This window comes from Hemitrygon akajei, chromosome 12, assembly GCF_048418815.1.
Source record: "Hemitrygon akajei chromosome 12, sHemAka1.3, whole genome shotgun sequence".
Taxonomy (NCBI): Eukaryota; Metazoa; Chordata; class Chondrichthyes; order Myliobatiformes; family Dasyatidae; genus Hemitrygon; species Hemitrygon akajei.
The window spans coordinates 37,970,928-37,993,524 of NC_133135.1; the positions used below are offsets into that span (position 1 = coordinate 37,970,928).

General features: G+C 38.0%; 1 protein-coding gene across 5 annotated transcripts in view; it reads right to left on the bottom strand.

Moving 5' to 3' along the window:
• Nucleotides 1-4,478: 4,478 nt before the first annotated feature.
• Nucleotides 4,479-22,597, bottom strand: part of rnf220a (ring finger protein 220a) — a 453,324-nt gene continuing 435,205 nt past the window's right edge. For all 5 annotated transcript variants that reach the window (XM_073062918.1, XM_073062919.1, XM_073062916.1 and 2 more), the window contains one exon: nucleotides 4,479-9,662. In XM_073062918.1, coding sequence (XP_072919019.1) covers nucleotides 9,591-9,662 — 72 coding nt within the window. In that variant the 3' untranslated portion in view covers nucleotides 4,479-9,590. The remainder of the gene's footprint in view (nucleotides 9,663-22,597) is intronic.

A 22,597-nucleotide genomic window follows, 5' to 3' on the forward strand; every position in this document is an offset into this window, starting at 1 on the left:
AGTTGATTGGCAGGAGGCAAAAAGTAGGAAAAAAGGGAGCCTTTTCTGGTTGGCTGCTGATGACTAGTGCTGTTCTACAGGGGTCTGTGTTGGGACTGATTCTTTTTATGTTATATGTCAATGATTTTGATGATGGAATTGATGGCTTTGTTGAAAAGTTTGTAGATGATATAAAGATAGGTGAACGGGCAGGTATTTTTGAGAAAGTAGAGAGGCTACAGAAGAACTTAGACAGATTAGGAGAATGGGCAAAGAAACAGCAAATGGAATACAGTGTTGGGAAGTGTATGGTCATGTGCTTTGGTAAAAGAAAGGGTTGACTATTTTCCAAATGGAGCGAAAATGCAAAAAAAAACCTAAGGTGCAAAGGGACTTGGGAGTGCTTGTGGCAGGATACCCTAAAGGTTAATTTGCAGGCTGGGTCTATGGTGAAGAAGGCAAATGCAATGTTAGCATTCATTTCAAAAGAGCTGGAATATAAAAACAAGGATGTAATGTTGAGACTTTACAAAGCACTGGTGAGGCCTCAATTGAAGTATTCGGAGCAGATTTTGGCCCCTTATCTTCGAAAGAATGTGCTGAAACTGGAGAGGGTTCAAAAGAGGTTCACAGAAAAGATTCCAGAATTGAATAGCTTGTCATATGAAGAACGTTTGATGGCTCTAGGCCTGTATTCACTGGAATTCAGAAGAATGAGGGGTAACTTCATTGAAACCTATCAAATGGTGAAAGGCCTCAATAGAGTAGATGTGAAGAGGTGGGAGGGTTTAATACCAGAGGATGCAGCCGCAGAATAGAGGGGCATCTATTTAGAATTAAGATGAGAAGGAATTTCTTTAGCCAGACAGTGGTGAATCTGTGGAATTCTTTGCTACAGGCAACTGTGGAAGCCAAGTCTTTATGTATATTTTAGGCAGAGGTTGATAGCTTCTTGATTGGTTAGGGCATGAAGGGATACAGTGAGAAGGAATGAAATTGGGGCAGAGAGGAAAATTGGATTAAATGGCAGAGCAGACTCAATGGGCCAAATGGCTTAATTCTACTTCAATATCTTATGGTCTTATTTTCCACAGATGAAGCTAGTGGGACAAGACGGTGGACAATTTGTTTATTCTTTCTGCCACTAATGAAAGCATAAGTTTGTTCCCAATACATGACTTTGAAGTCCTCAATAATCTTTCTCAATGCCCTGATTGTCTCTTCTCCACTTGAGTGAACATAGGCCAGTGATCCTTTGGAGTTATTGGAAATGTTGCACATTTTCAAGTAAGATTTAACATATTCTTGAAGCTTTTTATCGATCCACTTAGCAATCTCACCTTTTAAATGAGTGTCAGTTTTGGGAGGTTGATGTTAGGCATTCAAATAATGTGACCTACCCAACATAGCTGACAGAGAGTGCTTAGGGCCTCAATTCAGTGGATGTTGATCTGGGAGGGGATCAAGAATGGTTTTGCTTATCCCTCCTTGGAGCATTTGTGGAGACAGAATTTATGTCTCTCCCCACCCCCAAAGCATTGAGATACTTCTGTATGTAGTCCATGTCTCAGAAACATAGAAGACATTATTGGTATCCAGAATACCATAAGTTTTAGATGTAGCTAGTACCAGAGATGGGGAACATAAACCAAGTGTGCAGCTGTACATAAAGACTAGCATGGGGACCTGGTATGTTCTGGGGTTTGGAATTGGTGACCAGATGAGAAACAGGAATGGAGGCAAGAGGTAAAAGTTCCTGTACCTGAAGCCAAATATGAAGAAGTGCGTGCCTGGGATGTGAGCCCACCTTTATGTATGAGTGATAATAACCATGCCTGGTCTCCTGCCATCATGGGACTCCTTAATATTGGGTCAAGACCTTGATCTGTGAATACCACATGTTAGCTCCTGTGCAATGTTTACCCCACATATAAAGTGACCATGCATGGGCAACTTCCTCTCCACATTATGAAATTTGAGACCTAGAATGTGAGGGCTCCCATGGACAATACCAACAGACTGGTATGTTGCTCTGTATTCACTACTTAGGAACCCAGACATCAATATTGCTGCACAGAGTGAGACACTTCAGTTTAAAGAACAAGAATGTAGTTGTGAACTCCTCTGGAGGTGCAATACACAAGAGGAATGCCGGCTTCATGGAGTGAATGTCACCACTGAGAGTTAGCTAGTCTACCATCTGCTGTGGAATTAGTGGATACCTTATGAACCTTCAGTTCACCATAAGACCATAAGATACTGGAACAGAATTAGGCAATTTGGCTCGTTGAATCTTATTCACCATGGTTGATTTATTATCCCTCTCAACACCATCCTCTTGCCTTTTCCTTGTAACTTTTGATGACCTTACTATTCAAGAGCTATCAACTGTTTTAAATATATTCAATGACTCGGCCTCCACAGCCATATGTGGCAATGAATTCAATAGATTCACCATCCTTTGGCTAAAGAAATTCCTTTTCATCTCTGTTCTAAAGGGAAGCCTTTGTACTCTGAGTCCGTGCATCTGGTTCTAGATTCCCTCACTACAGGAAGCACCTCTTCACATCCACTCTACCTAGGCCTATCAATATTTAGTAGGTTTTTATGAGATTCCTTCTCAGTCATCTAAACTCCTGAAAGTAGTCTCAGAGCCATCAAGCGCTCCTCATACGTTACAAACAAAAGAACATCTGCAGATGCTGGCAATCAAAGCAATACACACAAAATGCTGAAAACTCTGCAGATCAGGGAGCATCTGTGTAAAAGAGTAAACAGTCAACATTTCAGGCCGAGACCCTTCATCAGGACTTGTGAAGGGTCTCAACCCAAAATGTCAACTGTTTACTCCTTTCCATAGATGCTCCCTGGTCTTTGAGTTACTCCAGCAGTTAGTACATATTGCTCCATATACTTTAACCCTTTCATTCCCCGAATCATTCTCATGAACTTCTCTAGTGCCAGCACATCCTTTCTTTGATATGGGGTCCAACATTGCTTAACAGTCCTTTCAGGTGTCACCTCACCTGGAAGGACTGTCTGGGGGCCCTGAATGGTAGTGAGGGATGAGGTGTAGGGACAGGTGTAGCACTTGTTCCTCTTGGAAGGATAATTGCCAGGCAGGAGATCAGTGGCAGGGGATGAAAGGAAAAAGTTGCTTAGGGAACAGAAAGTGGGGGAGGGAAAGATGTGCTTGGTGGTGGGATCCCCTTTGAGATGGCAGAAGGTGCAGAGAATTAAGTGCTGGACACGGAGGCTGGTAGGGTGGTAGGTGAGGACAAGAGGAACCCTATCCCTGATAGGGTCACACAAACCTTATTTTTAACAAAAACGCTTGAGGCATTGTCTCACTAGAACCTCCTGTTGCCTCAGAGAGACACACAGAATTCTGTGTCCGAGCATTGGGGTTTATTGAAATATGTCATTGTCTGAACAAAGGACTACATCACTAATGACTCTGATGAGTATTTACAACTACTGGACTGCTCTCCACCTAATCCACTGTTATTTTCATCAATTTGTACCCAAACCATCAGCACCAACAAAAACATCACAGGATCGATATCCAAGATCAGAAGAAAACTGAGCCATCATACAATCTGGAAAAAAATATTGTAGAATGACAAAGGGGCCATTACTTGAAATCCATTGTTAATCAGAGGTGCTCACTATTTAACAGCATAATCTTCAAATCACATATGAAACAGGAGTTCTATTTTGAACACTCTTAGCAGATTGAATAATAATTATGCATTTTTTCCATTGAATATCCAGTTCTATTTTATAACGGCAGTCTGGAAGAGTGAAGTGAAACTAGTGTATTGTTTTCTCCCTAAATTCTGTACCAGAGCTGCATTTGTGTTTGGGCTGATTACCATTTTTTTTTACAGAATTAAATGGGCAGTCGGCCAAGCCTATTCATTCAGTAAACAGGTGGCCTGTTAAGAGCTGAATACAGAAGCTCACATCACGAGTGAATTAGCAGCTGACAGCACCATCCAATACACAGGTTGTGGATCATTTCAGAGCAATTTCATAACGATTGGTTTGTTGCATTTACGTATTTCAGTTATAGCTTCTAAAAGGACAAATTTCATTTTCTCCTTAATGCAAACCCACAAATGTTAAAATACTCATTTCTGATTTCAAATTTTGCCATTTCATACCCTGCTTTCCTCTACAATGTATAAAGGACTATGCTGTGGAGATTCCTCCCTAAACCCTTTTGCATGCCCCTATCCAGCATTAAAGTACTTTTTGAAACTTGTTTTTACAACTACACTATTGGTTGCCTTCCTTGAAATGACTGTTTCTAATTCAGTGTCGATTTTGTCTATATACCGTCGTGAAGTGCACTGACATTTCGCTATGACACATAAACAGAAGTGTACATTACCTATAAATGAGAATTAACTCCAAATTTACTTGTTTCTGCTGCCAGTAAAACAAAAACGTTTTGCACTGGGTCTTCAACCATACAAAGAATCTCTCATTACTCCTTTATATATGGTGAGTTACAAAAAATTTATTATTTTCTTTACAAGTATTTCAACAGCAAGACTCAGAAATCCAATACTTTAAGGTACAGGCTTCACACGGAGACACAAAGCGCAAATTCTACAATAAAAGGCTTTTGGTCTATGCCAATGTCAAGCACAGAATGCATCAATTTTACATTTGCAAACCAGACAGAAGGTGGTTAAATCACTCAACCTTACAGTATCCTTTTCTACCCACAATGCAGTCCTGCTGTTTAAATGTTCAGTGGGGGAGGCGGGAAGGAAGGAAGCACTCATAAAAATGCAGTTCTAACTTGTTACATCTTTGGCCTTATTTTGCTCATTCCACAGTTCACTTCTATTGTTAGATCTTCAGAATCCTCGCACATGCTGTTATATCCTGAGCTTCATGAAGTCACCTCTCGCTAAGGTTCCAGCACTTAATTAGGGCTCAAGCAGAATTTCAATGTTAAACAGGAATCAAAGTAAAGATATTATTGTTGGTGCACTGTAAAATCAATGCATTAATATGGAGAGGCAATCTGGGCTGCAGGAAAGTAGGGGAGTGGGAGTGATGGAATTGCTCCAAAAACTGGCATAGATCCAAAGGACTAAAAGACCTTGTATGTCATTAGGAAAATGTATGAAACCCCAACCTGAGCACATAATTAGTTCAGCAATCCCAGCTTCCACCCTAAACCTCCCCATAGTATTTGCTTCAGGGCGATGCGACAAGATAGGAAAAAAATACATATTTTCCAAATGGAGGAACAATTGTGTTAGCAAACCAAATTATAGTTAATGGATACTTGACTTCTGTCATGGGATGTTGCCTGTGGATCCAAAGCAAAATGGGACAGAGGAGTAGAGATTACATCTTGGTGGAGAATATTACTCTTGTGGTAGAACCATCTCATCTCAATCTAAACTCAACATACCATGCCATATTCTGATTAAAGTTCTTTTGCCATTACTCTGGACATAATTATCAAATTAACTTTACAGAAAATAATTATTGTCTTCACACACCAACGTCACCAGTTCATTTCACTGTAAGAAGAACTGCAGAAGATGTTTGTTATGAAATATAGCCCCACATGAATGTACCTTTATTAAATGTCATGTACATCCTGAAGATAGAAAACTATGAGAGGCAGTGTGGGAACTGTTTTATTCGGCATCTATATAACCTGGCATTTTGATTCAGTTATGCTATTCAGCAGTTGACACAAAAGTGGGATTGAATTTATTTCAATGTGCCCACTTTTTTTGGGGATGGGGGTTGTTAAAGAGAAGAGAGGAAATAGCTGCAAGTGCAGATTAACTTAATCAGTATCTTGACAAGTAACTCCATATCAGGTTTGCCACTGCATCTCCAAGGGACGTTTGCCTCTTAAAATCACTCACTTCACCTGATTGTTTACAGGTCTGGTACTGAATGGATTGGGAAGTTATGTAGTTCTTCAGAAATATGGTGCTAATGTGGAATTAATACAGTTAAATCCTTCTTCATGATCATTTGAAACAAGTCTTCTGAATGCTGATTGCAGGGAAGCATTTTGACAGATTCGACAAGCATCGTTAACACACCTGGCTGGAAAAGATTTTTGAAACACAATGGAATTCAGCAGTGCCATTAGATCTGCAGCCTGAATTGGATGTTATACATAAGTCTTAAATTGTAAAAGACAATTCTACCTTAAATAGCAGAAGGCTTAGTGCGATTTTGTTAGCAGTGACACTATAAACAGATGCACCATCATAAAAGATGGAAAGAAACACTTGCAGAGAAGAGTTTCAATAAAGAAAACAAAACAAGGAAGAAAAGCTCCAACTAATATATCTTTTCTTAGTATGTCAGCTCCTTTCAACTTTATCCAACTTTCAGCCCCTTACTAACACTGAGAAGTTCAATTAAGGTGGTAAACAAAATAAGCATAGTCTGTAAGTATTGAGTACAATAACCAACTTATATGCAACAAACATCAGATGATTAAATTAACTTGTGGATGTTCACAACACGTATTTTGAAACCAGAAAGTTACATACAGAAAATTATATAACCATTTTCATCCTGTCAACTTGTATTCCATCCTCAACAAATTTGAAAAAACAGCAAAGCAAGACTTCTGCTTTGTTTGTCTAAAACAGGGATTAAAAGAAAACTGGATGATAAGGATGACTTTAGTAACTTGGTAAGTTCTTGCTTTCACACTGGCTCTGGCTAGAACAGGGACTGAAAAATAGTGCAAGTTTCTTCACTGCAGGGGTGGAGGAAAAAATCTCAGGACTAGTTGCAATGTTACTTTCACATAGCTCCCGATCAATAGTTTCAAAGGAATAGTGCAGTGCAGAAAGGTAAAAGAAAATAAAAAATCTGTGGGCAGACTCCCAATCCTCAAGTATCACTGGAAAGAGTATTCAAACATCTGGCCATAATTCTCATTAGTGAATCATTCACATAAATCTGTGCATTACAGATTATGGAAATAATAAGAGGACAAGGTTTTACATGCAAGGAACTCAATGGAGAACATGAAAAGCAGCAATTCTTATTGTTAATTATTTTGCCTCATGAATATCTTCACTTGTAGTACCTTATGAAATGGAATGAAAGAAACTTATGAGGCAACATTTCCATTTAGCAAAAACAGCAAATGTAATGAGCCTAAAGGCCCAAACACTTGTCAACAAACCTAAATGAAAATTACTTGACGATACTGCCAATTTATTGTTGTTAATTTAGCTCATTCATGGATAGTTATGAATTGTTCTACTTTCCAAGTCATCACTGCCATTCCCAGAATGCTACTTCTATTATTTTTAAACTACATGAATAACCCATTTGCTGCTTCCCCCCAATAAAGCTCACTATTTTGGGCTATAGTAAGGAGAAACAATGACAATGAATAAAACCAAGCATAATCTATGTGTTTCACAAAATAAATGGCATCACAAACCCATTGCGAAGATTGCACTTCTTTCTTCTTCAGTATTTGCATTCACAAACCTTGATAACGCCATCAATGAAGATCAGGTGGGTTGTCTGGTAGGTTGCACATTGCTATCAGTTTTAACAGCAGTTTCATATGGAGTTTCTAGCTCAACACTACTGCTGTTATTTAACTTCATACTCTCAGCATTTAACAATCAAAGAAAATTTTATCTTGTTTGATTGATCAAAATATCACCCAAATTTAAATGGTTATTTACAATTATGTGCCATGGAATGTCCAGATTTGACACTTGTTAGTATTTTTAAGCAAACAATAGTCTAATACCTGCTTGTATGTAATTGTTTAAAATAGACCCCATGATTTTTAATTCCTCAGAATAAACAACACATAGAGTGCAAACCAGAAAATACCTTATAATTAAATAATTTGCTTCTGTACTGGCACAGACAACCACAATTTATTTTGCAAGGACTCTGAATATTTTATTAGCAAATGCCAGTGTGTTAATGGATATTTCAAGCTTTGTTCATTAAAGCCATATTACATGAACTGTGGCAATCGTTGTTTTAAAAAAAAGTCCAGCGTTTATGGGATGTCTGGAAACATCAAAACAGCAACTGGTCATTAAAGAGAAAAAAAAGGAACTAAAATTGTAAGGAATTGCAACTATGTCCAACCAACGTCAAAACAGTTGTTACATTTAAATTGTATCATATAGCCCTCTGGCCAGGAGATTCCTTTTACACCAAAGGTCAGTTTCTACAATAAATCAGTAATATTTTTGTTTCTTTTTAGACCTGTGGGTTGTCATAGCCCACAAGTGTTTTTGTAAAGAATTGAGTGGATTTTAATGGCTCCACTTGTTTTATGATTGGTTCCTTGGGAGCCAAGCATTTTATATGAAATTACAAGCTGCACGTCTTTGTGATCGTCCCAGAATGTAGCATAAATGTGATACAGAAGAGAATCAGGAACCAAAGTCTAACCACCTTATTAACAAGACACAACACTAAAACTGGGAGACGTATAATGATGGGCTGTACAAACTTTAACAACTGGTAACACTGGAAAGATTTTCAGAAACAGTGGATGAAGCCAATTCAGTTACCATGTTTGAGAGGGGCAGCGATGCCAAATTGTTGCAGGCAACTATGAATCACAAAAGCTCTGCATCCCTTTCAAAATCTACCTTCAAATCCTCGAGTATACTCCAGGAATTTTCACATGAAGAACAAACATTATAACTGGTTACATATTCTGGTACAACTGAGACACACAGCACAACGCTGGTCCACAAGAACAAACACAGCTTACAGTTCAGGGAGTGGACTGTGGCCGCTACATGGGGCTCAGCCTATTTTTCCCTCTGTGGACTGCTGCTGCGGCTGCCTGATATTTAAAATGGGTCAGGCTTCTAGTACAAGCAGCCCATTTGTTACAACTAAGACAAGCCAACTTGTCTACATCATTTAGCATTTAAGTTATGGGTATTATTACAGCCATTACCAAAGCTGTTCCTTTACTCTGAATGAGAAATATACACCACAAATTATTCATTATACCAGATTCATTTTTAACCAACAGCTCCAGATACTTCAATCTTAGGCAGTCGGGTAAAAATTACTGAAGGTTTAATGCGTATCGCTTCTCTTTTTTTCTCTCAAAATGATTAAGGACTTATTAGTATGCACTGTTCATAAGTCTATTCCATTTATACACAATCAATGGTGTAAACATACATAATTTATATTACATGTGCTTCATCTTTTTTTTGTCACTATAACACCACAATAGAACACAGTACAGGTCCATTCACAATGTACAGCCCAGAATGTCTTCTAGCAGACGTAGCTTCCAGAACCAGAATTAGGGAGGAGCTTGTGTATAAGTTCAGAGCATCAATCATCTGATAAAACTCGGATGGGTATTGGGGATCCTTTTTTTTTTAAAGGTACAACTAACAGGATTACCAAGTTTTCCACCTGGATGGGTTGCCTCTCTTCTTCCAAACATTTAAGAGAAAAACAAAAATGGAATATTTGTACACTTTTTTTGGTGCTACCCCACAAATGTCCATGGTCCTCTTCCTGCTGCGAGGCATTGTGTCTAACTAGACCTCAGGATAACTGTGGCCTCTCTTCCATATCCTACTTCTTCACAAATACACGCGCCTGAGATCTCCAGGGGATGTGATTGTGTTGCACTGTGGACACAGCTTTTTGGCACCCTGCAATAAAAGAAGTATTTAGAATTAAACATTGAATATCAACTATTAATAATTTCTTATTTCTCCTCCTTCACTGACATTGATTTGGAATATGGTTATTGGCTATTTAATCCTTAGACATCACCACTGAGTTTTTACATTTGTTTTATTATTTGTATATTTTAATTCCTGGAATGTTGGAAAAATGCCATAATTTCAAATTGTCTCCATATTAGGAAAGAACAAAACTGGATGTTTTCATTTCTCCTTCCGATCATTCTTCTGCACATTATCACTTCTTCAAGCAAGAGGCATTTTTAGTTCTTTTCTGCAAATAATTGTCAGTATACATTTTCATATCATAATAATTTGAAAAAGAAACAAATTATTTCAGGATATGCTTTGGTTTACATGCCGGTTCACAGCCTAAACTGTCATCCTTCACTGCTTTCAATTAAATTAGTTCAAAGTACATATGTTCCCTCCCAGCCATTGCTATCACTGGAGTTGACAGAACAAAAAGAGATCTGTTACAATAAACCTTGCTACCAAACCACATTAAATACACAAAGTGGGGGGGAGAGCTGTATAGTACTTTTCATTAGAATTGTTTTCTTAGAGACTACTGGATTTAAGGCAAAGCTGTATGATCTTTCATATTCCAAGAAAATCTATACAAATAATTTCTACAAATAGTTTGACCATTAACACCATCAGAAGGTGTTTCCTATCCATGTACCAGTCCAAATGGGTTTTTTTAATGTGCTAACTGCACCCGTCACTATTTCCTCTGGTACCTCATTTCATATACCCACAACCCTCTGTGTGAAAAAGATGCACCTCACACCTCCTTTAAATCTTTCCTCTCTCAGACTAAAATCTATGCCATCTGGTTTTAGAATCCCCTACCCTGGGAAAAGGACTGTGACCCTTCACTTTATCTACACCCCTCATGATTTTATAACGTCTTTAAAAAATCACCCATCAGCCTCTTATGCTTCAAGGGGGAAAAACTCTAGCCTATCCAGTCTATTCATATAATTTAGGCTTCCATCCCAGAAACTTAACTGTGAATTTTTTTTCTCTCTGCAGTAAGGATCTAATTATGGGGCAGACAAGAGAGAACTTGAGCATACAGTGCCTTGTAAAAGAATTCAGCCTCCAACTTTTGGTTCACATAAATGAGTATTACAACCAGGGATTTTGATTCATTTCACTGAAAACTTTTATTTGTGAATTACATGCTCCACTCCCTCCACACACACACAGTAGAGGCAAAAAAACCTGAAAATTGTAAAGCAAAAAAACTAAAAATTCAAAAACTGAAATGTCAGCAGTTCAAAACTATTCATCCCCTTTGCTCAGTAATTAGTTGAACAACCTCTTAAAGCTACTATTGTAGTCTTTTTGGATGTATCTATTAGCTTTGCACAATGCGATGGAGCAAGATTTCCCCATTCCTCTTTGCAAAACTGCTCAAGCTGTGCCAGGTTAGTTGGGCAGTGACAGTGGACAGCAATTTTGAGGTCTTGCTAGAGATGTTCGATCAGATTAAAGTCAGGACTCTCACTGGGCCATTCAAGGACATCAATTTTCTTCATTTGAAGCCACTCCATGGTTGCTCTGGCAGTGTGCTTTGAGTCATTGTCCTGCTGAAAAACGAACTTCCTCCTCAGTTTAAACTTACTGACAGAGGCTAGCAGGTTTTTTAACCAGGATCTCTCTCTATTTAGCAGCATTCATCTGATGATGGGAATCAACCAGATTTCCAGTCCCTGATGCTGAAAAGCCTCCCTATAGCATGATGCTACCTCCACCATAGGGATGGTGTTACCTGGTGGTTGCGCGGTCTTAGATTTATGTCACACGTACCACGTGGTGTTGAGGCTAAAAAGTCTAATCCAACCACAAAACCTTCTTCCACATCTTTACAATCTCTTCTAAGAGAAACTTGGCAAAGTCTTTACAGGCAAGGATATGCTTCTTTTTTTTTTAGCCAGGTCTTGTTCCTTGCCATTCTTTCATAAATAGCCTATTTGTGCAAGGCCTTAAGAGATTCTGAAGTCTTGAATTTCATCTCCAGTTGCAGCCATTGACATCTGCTGCTCACTCAGAGTGACTGCTGCTGTCACAGTAGCCTCCCTTACAAATGCCACTCTTCTCCAGCAACTAAGTTCAGAGGGGTGGCCTGACCTAGGCAGCGTGGCTGTGTTCGTAGTTCTTCCCCATGCCTTCAGGTGCATCAGGTGGCTACCTTCCTGCTTCTTTAGCATTTGCGTGTTTTACGAAACCAAGTTGCTAGCTCGACGCTTAACACAGCATGGGTTAGAGTGGCTGTGGTTTCATATTTTTTCCACTTTTTCATGATGGACTGCACTGAGCTCCAAGTAACGCGCAGTGCCTTTGAGATAGTCTTGTACACTTCTCCAGAATTGTCCTTTTTTATTACCATTTCCCTGACTTGCCTTGAATGTTCTTTTGTCTTCATTTTGGTTCGATCTGTTCAAAATCCACCATACTATTGGACCTTATAGAGAGAGGGGGTATTTATTCAGGTGATCCTCCTATTTTCTAATTCAACAAATTGGTTGAGTTGGTAAGGTAATATACAATATTGTACCTGAGAAAAATTAGTGTAGTAACTACAAAGTGAATTAATACTTCTTCAGCCTTACAATTTTGGCTTTAAATTCTTAGAAAATTGTTGACAAGCTTAGGAATCTTCCTTTTGATTTGATATGATGCACAATGTTTTGTAGATTAGCTCAAAATAATCACACTTTAATATATTTTAAAATTAGAAAATGGGACAGTAAAATGTGAATATGGTTGTGGGAGCTAAATACTTTTTCAAGGCACTGTTTAGTACATCAAAATGAATCTGAGCAGGGTGCCAAACAAGTGCTTTATATATACTAAATGAGTTTACGTGGTTGGGAAGGTATGGAGTTTAGACATTAACCAGCATGAAAGACTACCTGAAAGGACAGAATAAATGCATCATCTTAGGCAGGATGACTGCTACTCAAAGATGGCTACAAGTATTATTTCAAGGATATTTGCTATTTAGAACTTCTATTCACGATAGGTAACATGGGAAATTGTGACTTATGTGCATTGATCTTACAAGGGATGATTGATAAGTTTGTGGCCTAAGGTAGAAGGCTAGTACATTTATTTTTCAACATAGTCCCCAACTATAGTTACACACTTAGTCCAGCGGTCATGGAGCATACGGATCTTGGACCTCCAGAAAGTGTCCACAGATGGGTGATTGATAAGTTTGTGACCTAAGGTAGAAGGAGATGAGTTATACAGCTCTCGTTACATGCACATGCAGGTCAACTCTTTGAGTAATTTTGCAGAAAGTTTGAAGTTAATAACATCTCCTTGCTAAGTTTTCTAAAATTGACGCCTTCTACCTTAGGCCACAAACTTATCAATCACCCTTCGTATAAAATCAGGTTGGAAAATCACCTACAGAAGATGCAAAAAGAGATATACAAATGGTTGGACTGAGTGGTTCTCCGATCTTGGCAATTTACTTGCAAACGTTTCATCATCGTGCAAGGAGTCGTCATCAGTGTGCTGTTAACTGGGGTGTGCCCTTTGAATGCTTGGCCTTTATATACTTAAGGCCACATTTAAGATTAAACTTCAAGTTTTTGAGTTTTAGTAAAAATAGTGCATTTTTTTATCTAAGAAATTATATACATGTTAATTTCATTCTCATGATGAAAGAGTTGTTTAATGATTAAAGACAGGCTCATTTGCATTGGAGTTTAAATGAATGATTGATAATCTCACAGAGGCACAGATGACAGGGATTGGTAAAATGGTTGGTGAAAAGCTGTTGTCTCATCTTAAGAGATTGATAATTGAGTATACTGAAAGCTGAGATTGATAAAAGATATTTGAACACCCCCCAGGAAGTTCAGTAGATATGTGGATTAGGCAAGAAAATGGACATTATCTTATTGAATGGTGGAATAGATTTGAGGAATCATATGAATAGAATCCAGCTTCTATTTCCTTGGTGTTTCTGAATCATCTTTAAATACCGGAATCCACTCCTTTACAATTTCTTTTGCCACTTCCTATGCCAAATGTTTTTTCTTCAGTTTATCTACATATAACTGGATTTGGCTCATATCTGCCCATTCCATTACCGTTTCAAGATTTTCCTCTCTCCCCACCCCCACCCCCGGCCTCTTGTACCACTCAACAGAGTAACTGCAAAATTCTGGGTCGTCTTCCCTTAGGTCAGGATCACATCACTAGAACTGCAGGGATTTCTCACCTTCTGTTTTGATTTTTGAGTTTTGTTTTAAAAATCTAAATGTAAAATTTGAGATATTTATCTTACTTCAATAGACCCTGTGCAAATGATTAAGCAAGCTCCATGTTTTCAAGGCTTGATTTGCTGGTTTGTGTTCTACTCTCTTCTTTTCCTTACCACTTCCTATGTCTTGAGTCCATCTTATCTGTGTTAGAGCCTACCCCTGCAATTCAGAGCCAGGGAAGGCTTATAGTGCATCTTCAAAAGCAAATGCAAACTGGGAAGAAACCATCATTTGCAGCTTTTGTGCAAACTCATGCAGTCCTCTTGACAGATTCCTATGGGTTAATATACAGAGCTCAAAAATATTCTACACCAAGTTAATTATTGTAGTCAAGAGGAATTCAATGACCCACACAGCCCTTGCTCCTTCTCATAACAATGACAAGTGAGTCTGAGAAAGCAAGTAAATGATCTACTACCATTAGCTCATCTATCAAAGAAAGTGACAGCAAAAAGGTGTGAACAGACATTAGAATGAGTGGTTACCTCTAACTACTATCAGAAGCTAAAGTGCCAGAAGGAGATAATGCAAGAACAATAGCCACTAACTGCAATGCCAAAGCTCAATATTAACAGAGTAATCAGTAAAATAACCTAAAAGGGTTGAGTTCACTTGACAACCGAGCTTGTTAGTCCTGTTTGCTCTCAACAGCCTTGATAGTAAGAGCAGTGTTAGTTATACTGTTCTGATTAACAGATGGGCAGTTTTCTTTGTGTGTCAATATAAATTTTTATGAACTGTGCAAACATTTGCCACAGAAGTTTGACATTAAAACCACAAGGTCAATGAAGCATAGCTTCCTGGCATCTCCTGCGCAGACTTCCTAAACTATTCTCTTCAATTGAACATCTGAGGTGACAGGCCTCCAATATCATCTTGCAGGAAGGCAGTGGTACATTTTAGTCAGACATCAGCTACACAAGTAGCAGGCAAAGAAACAGAAATTGGGAATAAGTAAGATAGCTTTAAATCCTTGTGTGCTTGTGTAGTGAGTTAACCCACTTTCCCCGAAAAGCGCAAGTGTTCTGTTGCATATCTCAGATCACTTAGATTAAGATTTGGATTTATAGGAGCCTATAAATAGAGACCTAGAAATCCCCAAAGCATGGTACGACGAGATAAATCAAGGAGAAAAATATACTGTTGGTCAAAGTATCCTGAGAAAAATGACTACGCATCTTCAAAAATATTTTGAAGAGATAAATATACCAATTCATTTCAAATGCTATGAAACTTTAGGTGTCTATTTCAGAGTAAAGAGAAAGAGTAGAGCCAGAAGACTATAGCTTCAAGCTGTGTGGCTTCAATTCTGCCATCTGTAATTTAAATTATTACTGTCGTGTTACTCTGTACACAGCAATGTTAAACGAGTTATTGCAGGGAAGCAGATTAGCCACTCACTGGACTTCCTATAAGCAGTACAGAAGGGCTCACTGGGGAAAACATGGCTATTCATTTTCCAATAAATCACAAGTTCACAAAATACAACTTCTGTAAAGCAAACATGCTTTCTTTTTGGATATACTTTCTACAAGACATGAATCAAGTTTTACTAACAGGCTAGATAGATTTATAGTCTGAATTTATTTAGTCATAAGTATTTTATCAAAAGGTCAGTAATGGAATATATTTGAAACTGACAGTTTTCCTTTAACATTTTGAATTACAGGAAAGAATGCCACTTGCAAATCACAGCAGGTAAACTGAATAATGGAATGCCTTCTGATATAAAATTCCAACATCAGCATCTGCACCTAGTCCAGCTGAGAAACTGTGTAGATCACTGTCAACTGTAAATTCCTGATTAGACAGCAACCATCATCAAAGATGATTATGATTATTATGCTATAGCATTCTGATTTTGGACTTGGAGCAAGCATTTTTTTTTAAAAAGAGTGCCCTGCTGAAATGTCAAAGGAACAATTGCATAGACTGTAAAAATTTGTATGCAAAATAAACATGTAATAAATGGAAAGAAGTAACAGTACAGCAATAAACAATAAACTGCTGATCTAACTTCACTTAAATAAGCTTTTCACTGTCTCTATTTAATTACATTGACTCTGCAGCACGAACTAACAATATACAAAAACAAGTCAAATTTGCCATTTACCTGTTATACACCAGTGTGGTTCATTTATTTAATAGATACAAGTTCAGTACCATACCAGGTGCAGAAATAAACTGTTTCTTAAAATACCAAATACTGAATTTAAGAAATACATGTCAATTTTCAAAATAAAATCCCACTCTGGATAAATCCTCAATATGGCTTAGTGTTCTTAATTTCTAGAGAGAATAGTGCTACGATATTAATAGCTTCTCTAGCACCTTTAACATCATATAAAGCTCCAGGAAGTTCCTGCTAGCAAAAACTGAAATTATCCAAATAAGGAGTCATTAGGTCTGGTCGCCCCATTACAGGAAGGATGTGAAGTGTAAAGAGGATGCAGAAGAGGTTTATCAGGATGCTGCCTGGACTAGCGGGTTTTAGTTATAAGCAGTGATTGGACAAACTTGGATTGTTTTCTCTGGAGTCTGAAAACTGAGGGGACACCTGACAGAAGTTTATAAATTTATGAGAGGGATAAATAATTAGGATAGTCAAGAGTCATTTTCCCAGGTTAGAAATGTCAAATAGAGTACATATCTTTAAGGTGAGAGGGGTAAAGTTTACAGAAGATATCAGGGGCAAGTTTTTTTAAATTTTTATTTTCTTAACACAAAGGGAGGTAGGTGCCTGGAATGTGCTCCCAGGGGAATTGGTGATATGCAAATATGATAGTCGTGTTTAAGAACCTTTCAGATCTCATAAAAATGCAGGAAATGGTGGGATATAGATTGTGTGCAAGCAGAAGAGATTAGTTTAATTTAGCATCATGTTCAACATAGACACCACGAGTGAAGGGGCATGTACCTGCACTGCAATGTTTCAAGGAAGATGGCTGAAAGTTGATCAAAGAGTCAAAATTTAAGAAGTACCATAAAATTAGAAAGATATGTGAAGAGCTGAAGATGTTTAGGGAGGGAAATCCAGTGCTTGGCATCTTGGCTACCAAAGATGGCTGAAATAAATTAAGGAGAGGTACCAGAGGATTGGAGGATAGCCAATGTTGTTCTGCTATTTAAGAAAAGCTCTAAACATAAATCAGAAAATTATAGGCCAGTGAGGCTGAAATCGATTGTGGAAAAGTTATCGGATGATATTTTAAAGGGATTAGATATATAAATAGTTGGATAGACATGGACTGATTAAGGATAGTCAGCATGGCAGGTCATATCTAACTACGTAATCTTATAGAGTTTTTCAAGGAAGTTATCAGGAAAGTGAATGAAGGCAAGGCAGTTAATGTTGTCTACATGGACTTTAGCAGGGCATTTGACAAGGTTCCACATGGGAGGTTGGTCAAGAAAGTTCAGTTGCTCGGGATTCAAGATGAGGTTGTAAGTTGGATTAGACATTGGCTTTGTGGGAGAAGCCAGAGGGTTGTAGTAGATGGTTGCATCTCTGACTGGAAGCCTGTGACTAGTGGTGTGCTGCAGGGTTGGTGTTGTTTGTCACCTATATCAACAAACTGGATGATAATGTAGTTAACTGAATCAGCAAATGTGTGGATGACCCCAGGATTGGGGGTGTAATGAACAGAGACTATCAGAGCTTGCAGTGGGATCAGGACCAGTTGGAAAAATGGGCTGAAAGATGGCGGGAAGTATTTAATGCAGTCAAGTGCAATGTGTTACACTTCAGTAGCACCAACAAGGGTAGGTCTTACACAATGAACAGCAGGGTAATAAGGAGTGCAGTAGAACAAAGAGATCTGGTAATATAGGTCCATAATTCATTGCAAGTGGTGTCATACGCAGATAGAGTTGTAAAGAAAGCTTCTGGCACATTGGCCTTCATAGATCAATGTATCAGGAGATAGAATGTTATGTTGAAGTTGTATAAGATGTTGTAAGGCCTAATTTGGAGTATTATGTACAGTTTTGGTCACCTACCTACAGTAAAGATGTAAAAAAGATTTTGAAAGAGTACAGAGAAAATTTACAAGGATGTTGCCGGGTCTGGAGAACCTGAGTTATAAGGAAAGATTGAGTAGGTTTGGACTTTATTACTTAGAATGTAAAAGGTTGAGAGGAGATTATGAGGGGTACAGATAGGGTAAATGTAAGCAAGCCTTTTTCACTGAGGTTGGGAAATGTAAGCAAGCCTTTTTCACTGAGGTTGGGTGGGACTTCATTCACTGTCTGGTACAGGAACCGTACTTCCCTCAATTGCAGGATTCGACAGAGTGGTCCAGACAGCCCAGCATATCTGTAGGTGTGAACTTCCCACTATTCAAGACATTTACGAAGACAAGTGTGTTAAAAGGGCCCAAAGGATCATTAGAGACCCAAGTCACCCCAACCACAAACTGTTCCAGCTGCTACCATTCGGGAAATGGTACTGCAGCATAAAAGCCAGGACCAACAGGCTTCTTCCACCAGGCCATCAGACTGCTTAATTCATGCTGATACAATTGTATTTCTATGTTACACTGACCGTCCTGTTGTACATACCATTCATTATAAATTACTATAATTGCACATTTAGGCAGAGACATAACGTAAAGATTTTTACTCCTCACGTATATGAAGGATGTAAGAAATAAAGTCAATTCATTTCAATTTAGAATTCTGCAAGTAAGGTTCACTCTTTCATTGGAAAGACGGACAGTGCGGGAGCTGCGTTGCTTTGGTTGTTGAGCAGACCAGGGCCTCAAGTGGTGGTGTTGCCTGTTGCGGTCACAGGAGAAGAGACACTGGAGGCGGTGTGGGAGGAAGCAGAGATCTCAGTGGACACACTGGAATCTGTACTGGGTTGAGGATTTGTTCAGTGGAAAACAAGCTGGACCAGGACACCATCCCATGCACCATTAATATACAAGCCAAAGCACCCAGGGAGTTAGGCTGTAATTTTTCTTGTGACTACGTTTTTCTGCTAACATAACTACAGGTGCTATATGCGGTGTGCTGTTGGTACTGTGTTTTGGCCCTGGAGGAACAGTTTTGTTTGGCTATACCCACCAATAGTTGAATAACAGAGAGGGAGAGGGAGAGGGAGAGGGAGAGGGAGAGGGAGAGAGAGAGAGAGAGAGACACAATCTAAGAATAACTTACTGACAGGATGCTGAAAATGCACATTTTTTATGGTCTGATATGCTGTTAATAACAGAACTAAAAACGGTTTCATCCACCAAAATACATTTTTAATTATTTTGTCAAAGTATCAGATAGTAATCAGAATTCAAAATACTGAAAATTAAATATCCTCAGCAATTTTCTAGTTAGCAGGTTAGTCAATTCCTTAGCAAATTAAAATGCATCCCTGAGGAGCTTTCAAACCATATTTAAAAGTGCTTGAAAAAAAAAAGTTTCTGTTTAACTTCCAGATCCTCCAGGGTCTGAAAGCTAAAAAATTAGCAGAAGTCAAACCGAGCAGAATCTGGCTCTTCAACCAGAGGGAATAACTTCACTCACCGCACAATCTATGGACTCACTCTTAAGCTCCCTACAATTCATGTTCTCAATATTTACTGCTTATCTATTTATTTATTCCTTTATTTGTATTTGCACAGTTTGTTGACTTTTGCACATTAGTTGTTTGTCTTTGTTGTGTGCAGTTTTTTATTGATTCTATTGTGTAGAAACAACAATATCAACAATACCCAAAAGAAAATGAAGAAAATGAATCTCAGGTTTGTATATGGTGACACATATGTATTTTGATAATAAATTTACTTTGAACTTTTAAACACCAAATGATGCTTAATTCATCAGGGATATGGTGGCAAGGCCTGCTTCTAATACATCATCCAGCTTGCTGTAGGACTTAACTGTGCTTTATGCCAAAAGGTTAGAAGTTCAACAGAGGTACCAGCCTCTGCTGATCAGCTGAATTCCTCAGAGATTTCATTGCTTCAATGGATCTGCCCATCCCTTAAATTAACAGATTTTCCCTGCTCCTGGTGATCCATGGAATACCAGCATAAGTTAGCTCAATACATTTATTAGCCATCTCACACATCAACCTTTTTGTTAAGTTACCCAGATTTGTCCACTTTAAACTGACATCCTAGTTGGCTGAGACATCATGGGCCGAAAGGCCTGTTCCAGTGCTGTTCTATGTTGTGGCCTCAGGGTAAATTGAAAATGCTGAAGTCTGACAGAGTCTAGGGCTTGTAATTTTAAACTGTGCCTCTTTCTACACATGCTAAATGACCTGCTAGTAGATTCTGTTTTAAATTGAAAACCAGTTAGAATTATTGGAATTTGATTGTCTTAAATTAACATTTGCTGTTATGGCATCATGAGGTGGACACTGTTTGTTGTTCAGTTTTCAGTCATGCGTTAAGATATTGAATAAAAGTCAATACGAATGTTACACATGGTTTTTCAATGAGGAGGTCACAAAGGACCAACAACCTGAAAATGCTGAGAGGAATTGGCTTGTTTCTTGATCTGTTTGCAAGTGCTCCTTGTGTGCATTTGTATATTGTTCAAAGCCTTAATTCTACAATACAAACTTCAAGTTACTTCAATTACTTCATTTTATAAGGAAATTGAAAATAAGAATTTTTTGTGATGCCTTCTCCATCAATCTCTCTAGGAGTGTAATTTAAAATTGTTTAGGAGGATCATTATCCAAAATAGCTTCAAAGTAATTATCCACAATGAAAATATGGTTGATGTTTGTGGTGAAATCGCAGATTATGGTCAGATTTCAAAATGGATTAAATTTTGACAGATTTACTATGTAAATACACATTATTAATTTGATTACACATTCTAGGGCTAATTCTTTCCATTTTTAAGTATATCCTGCTATCCTCCATCTCACACACAACTCAAACACTATTTAAACACTCTATTATGATGGTTGCTTTAAAAGGGCCTAAGATTACACCATAACAACGAAGACCACTGAGACACCAAACAACTGGCTACTTCATGACACCTGGAAGAACAAAAGTTTTCAATGCCTCAGTAATTGTTTGCAAGATTTAAAAGTTGAATAAAGAGTACTGCCACTGTGAACTAGCTTGTTTCAAATGTCACTATGTGATTCCCTTTGTCTATGTTAGATTGATTATAAACACTCAAAAAAGGACAGAAAAAGATTGAACTTTTAGTCAGCTAGGCCGAGATTGAGGCTATAAACCAACTGATGTTTTATTTAACATGACCAGATAAATGAATGCTGCATTCACTACAAAAGAGTAAATTTATCATAATTTACAGACATTATTACTTTCCACAAAATATCAGAATAATAAAGAGGTTCCCCTTAAGCAATCAACATACATTAAATCTTGAAAATGAGAATTTGCTATTTATGTGATGAGGGTTTCCTGTAAGAGTCAGGTTCTCTACTTGCTAAACTTCAACCTTTCAAGGCAGGTTCAGCTACTTTGTCCTTCCAAATCATTCTGCCTCTTGCTCATTCAATATTCTGGTGCCATATCTCAGCAGCCACCATACCAGTCTACTCATCCATCGTATCTGTCTGCCCACTGGCTTGCAATCTATACCTCAGCCTGATTTTTAATTCCTTCAAGGTTTATCACTCACATTTGCTTAATTCTAATCCAAAACCTATGTAACCCTCTATTCCTTTAGCACTTCCACTTAAATTCTCTCTCTTCATCTCACCATTGGTGGGCAAGTCTTCACCTATCTATGCAACTGGTTAAGATCCCCCTAATCTGACCACGCGTTTGGACATCTTTTCTGATATCTCAATTTTTTCTTGGTTCAAAGTCCATTTCTGAATGATTACACCTTTGTGTAATGTGTTGGGATATTTTTTTCTAAAAACTGCTGTACAAATGTTTTTGATCCAGCATTATTCTTTAAAAACAAAGACAAACATACAATAAAAACAATTACACCCATGCACAATAATCTATATGTGGAAATCTGTTGCCATTTCACTCTGAGGTGTGATTAGACTAACTCTAATTTAAATTCCCTAAGATAACAGTGGAAATTAATATTTCATTTTTGTCATATGTACACAATACCAAATCAATCTGCTTCTATACCATTGCCCTGTACGAAATAGTTGTAGTGTCACATTGCCCCTGTCTACAGTTCCACCATTGGTATCTCTGCTACTAAGCAATCTGCAATGGAGACAAAATTGTTGGAATTAATGTGAACAATACCTGATACTGAACATACGTTACGTTAGCATGAAACCCAGTAATCAATTCATTGTACTCTTATACCGACAATCAATATTTCCCAATGACCAGAAGATTAAAGTGAGGTGTTAACCACTAATCACAAAGCAGAGTGTAAACTAAACCTTCTAGCTTCTTAGCTAATGGTGAAAAGTGAAGGCACATAACAGATATGAAAATTGATCAATGTAACATTAATCAAATCTAGCATATTGGATTGGGGCAATTTAATATAAGAACATCACTCACTGCCCAGCTACCTCACCCTACCCCATGTCTCTGATATTGTAGGAATAGGATGAATAAAGAAAAACCAGGCTTTCAAAAATGATTATATATGTTAAGGAACATTTAATCAAAGTCTAAAACAGTATCTTAATTGTTATAA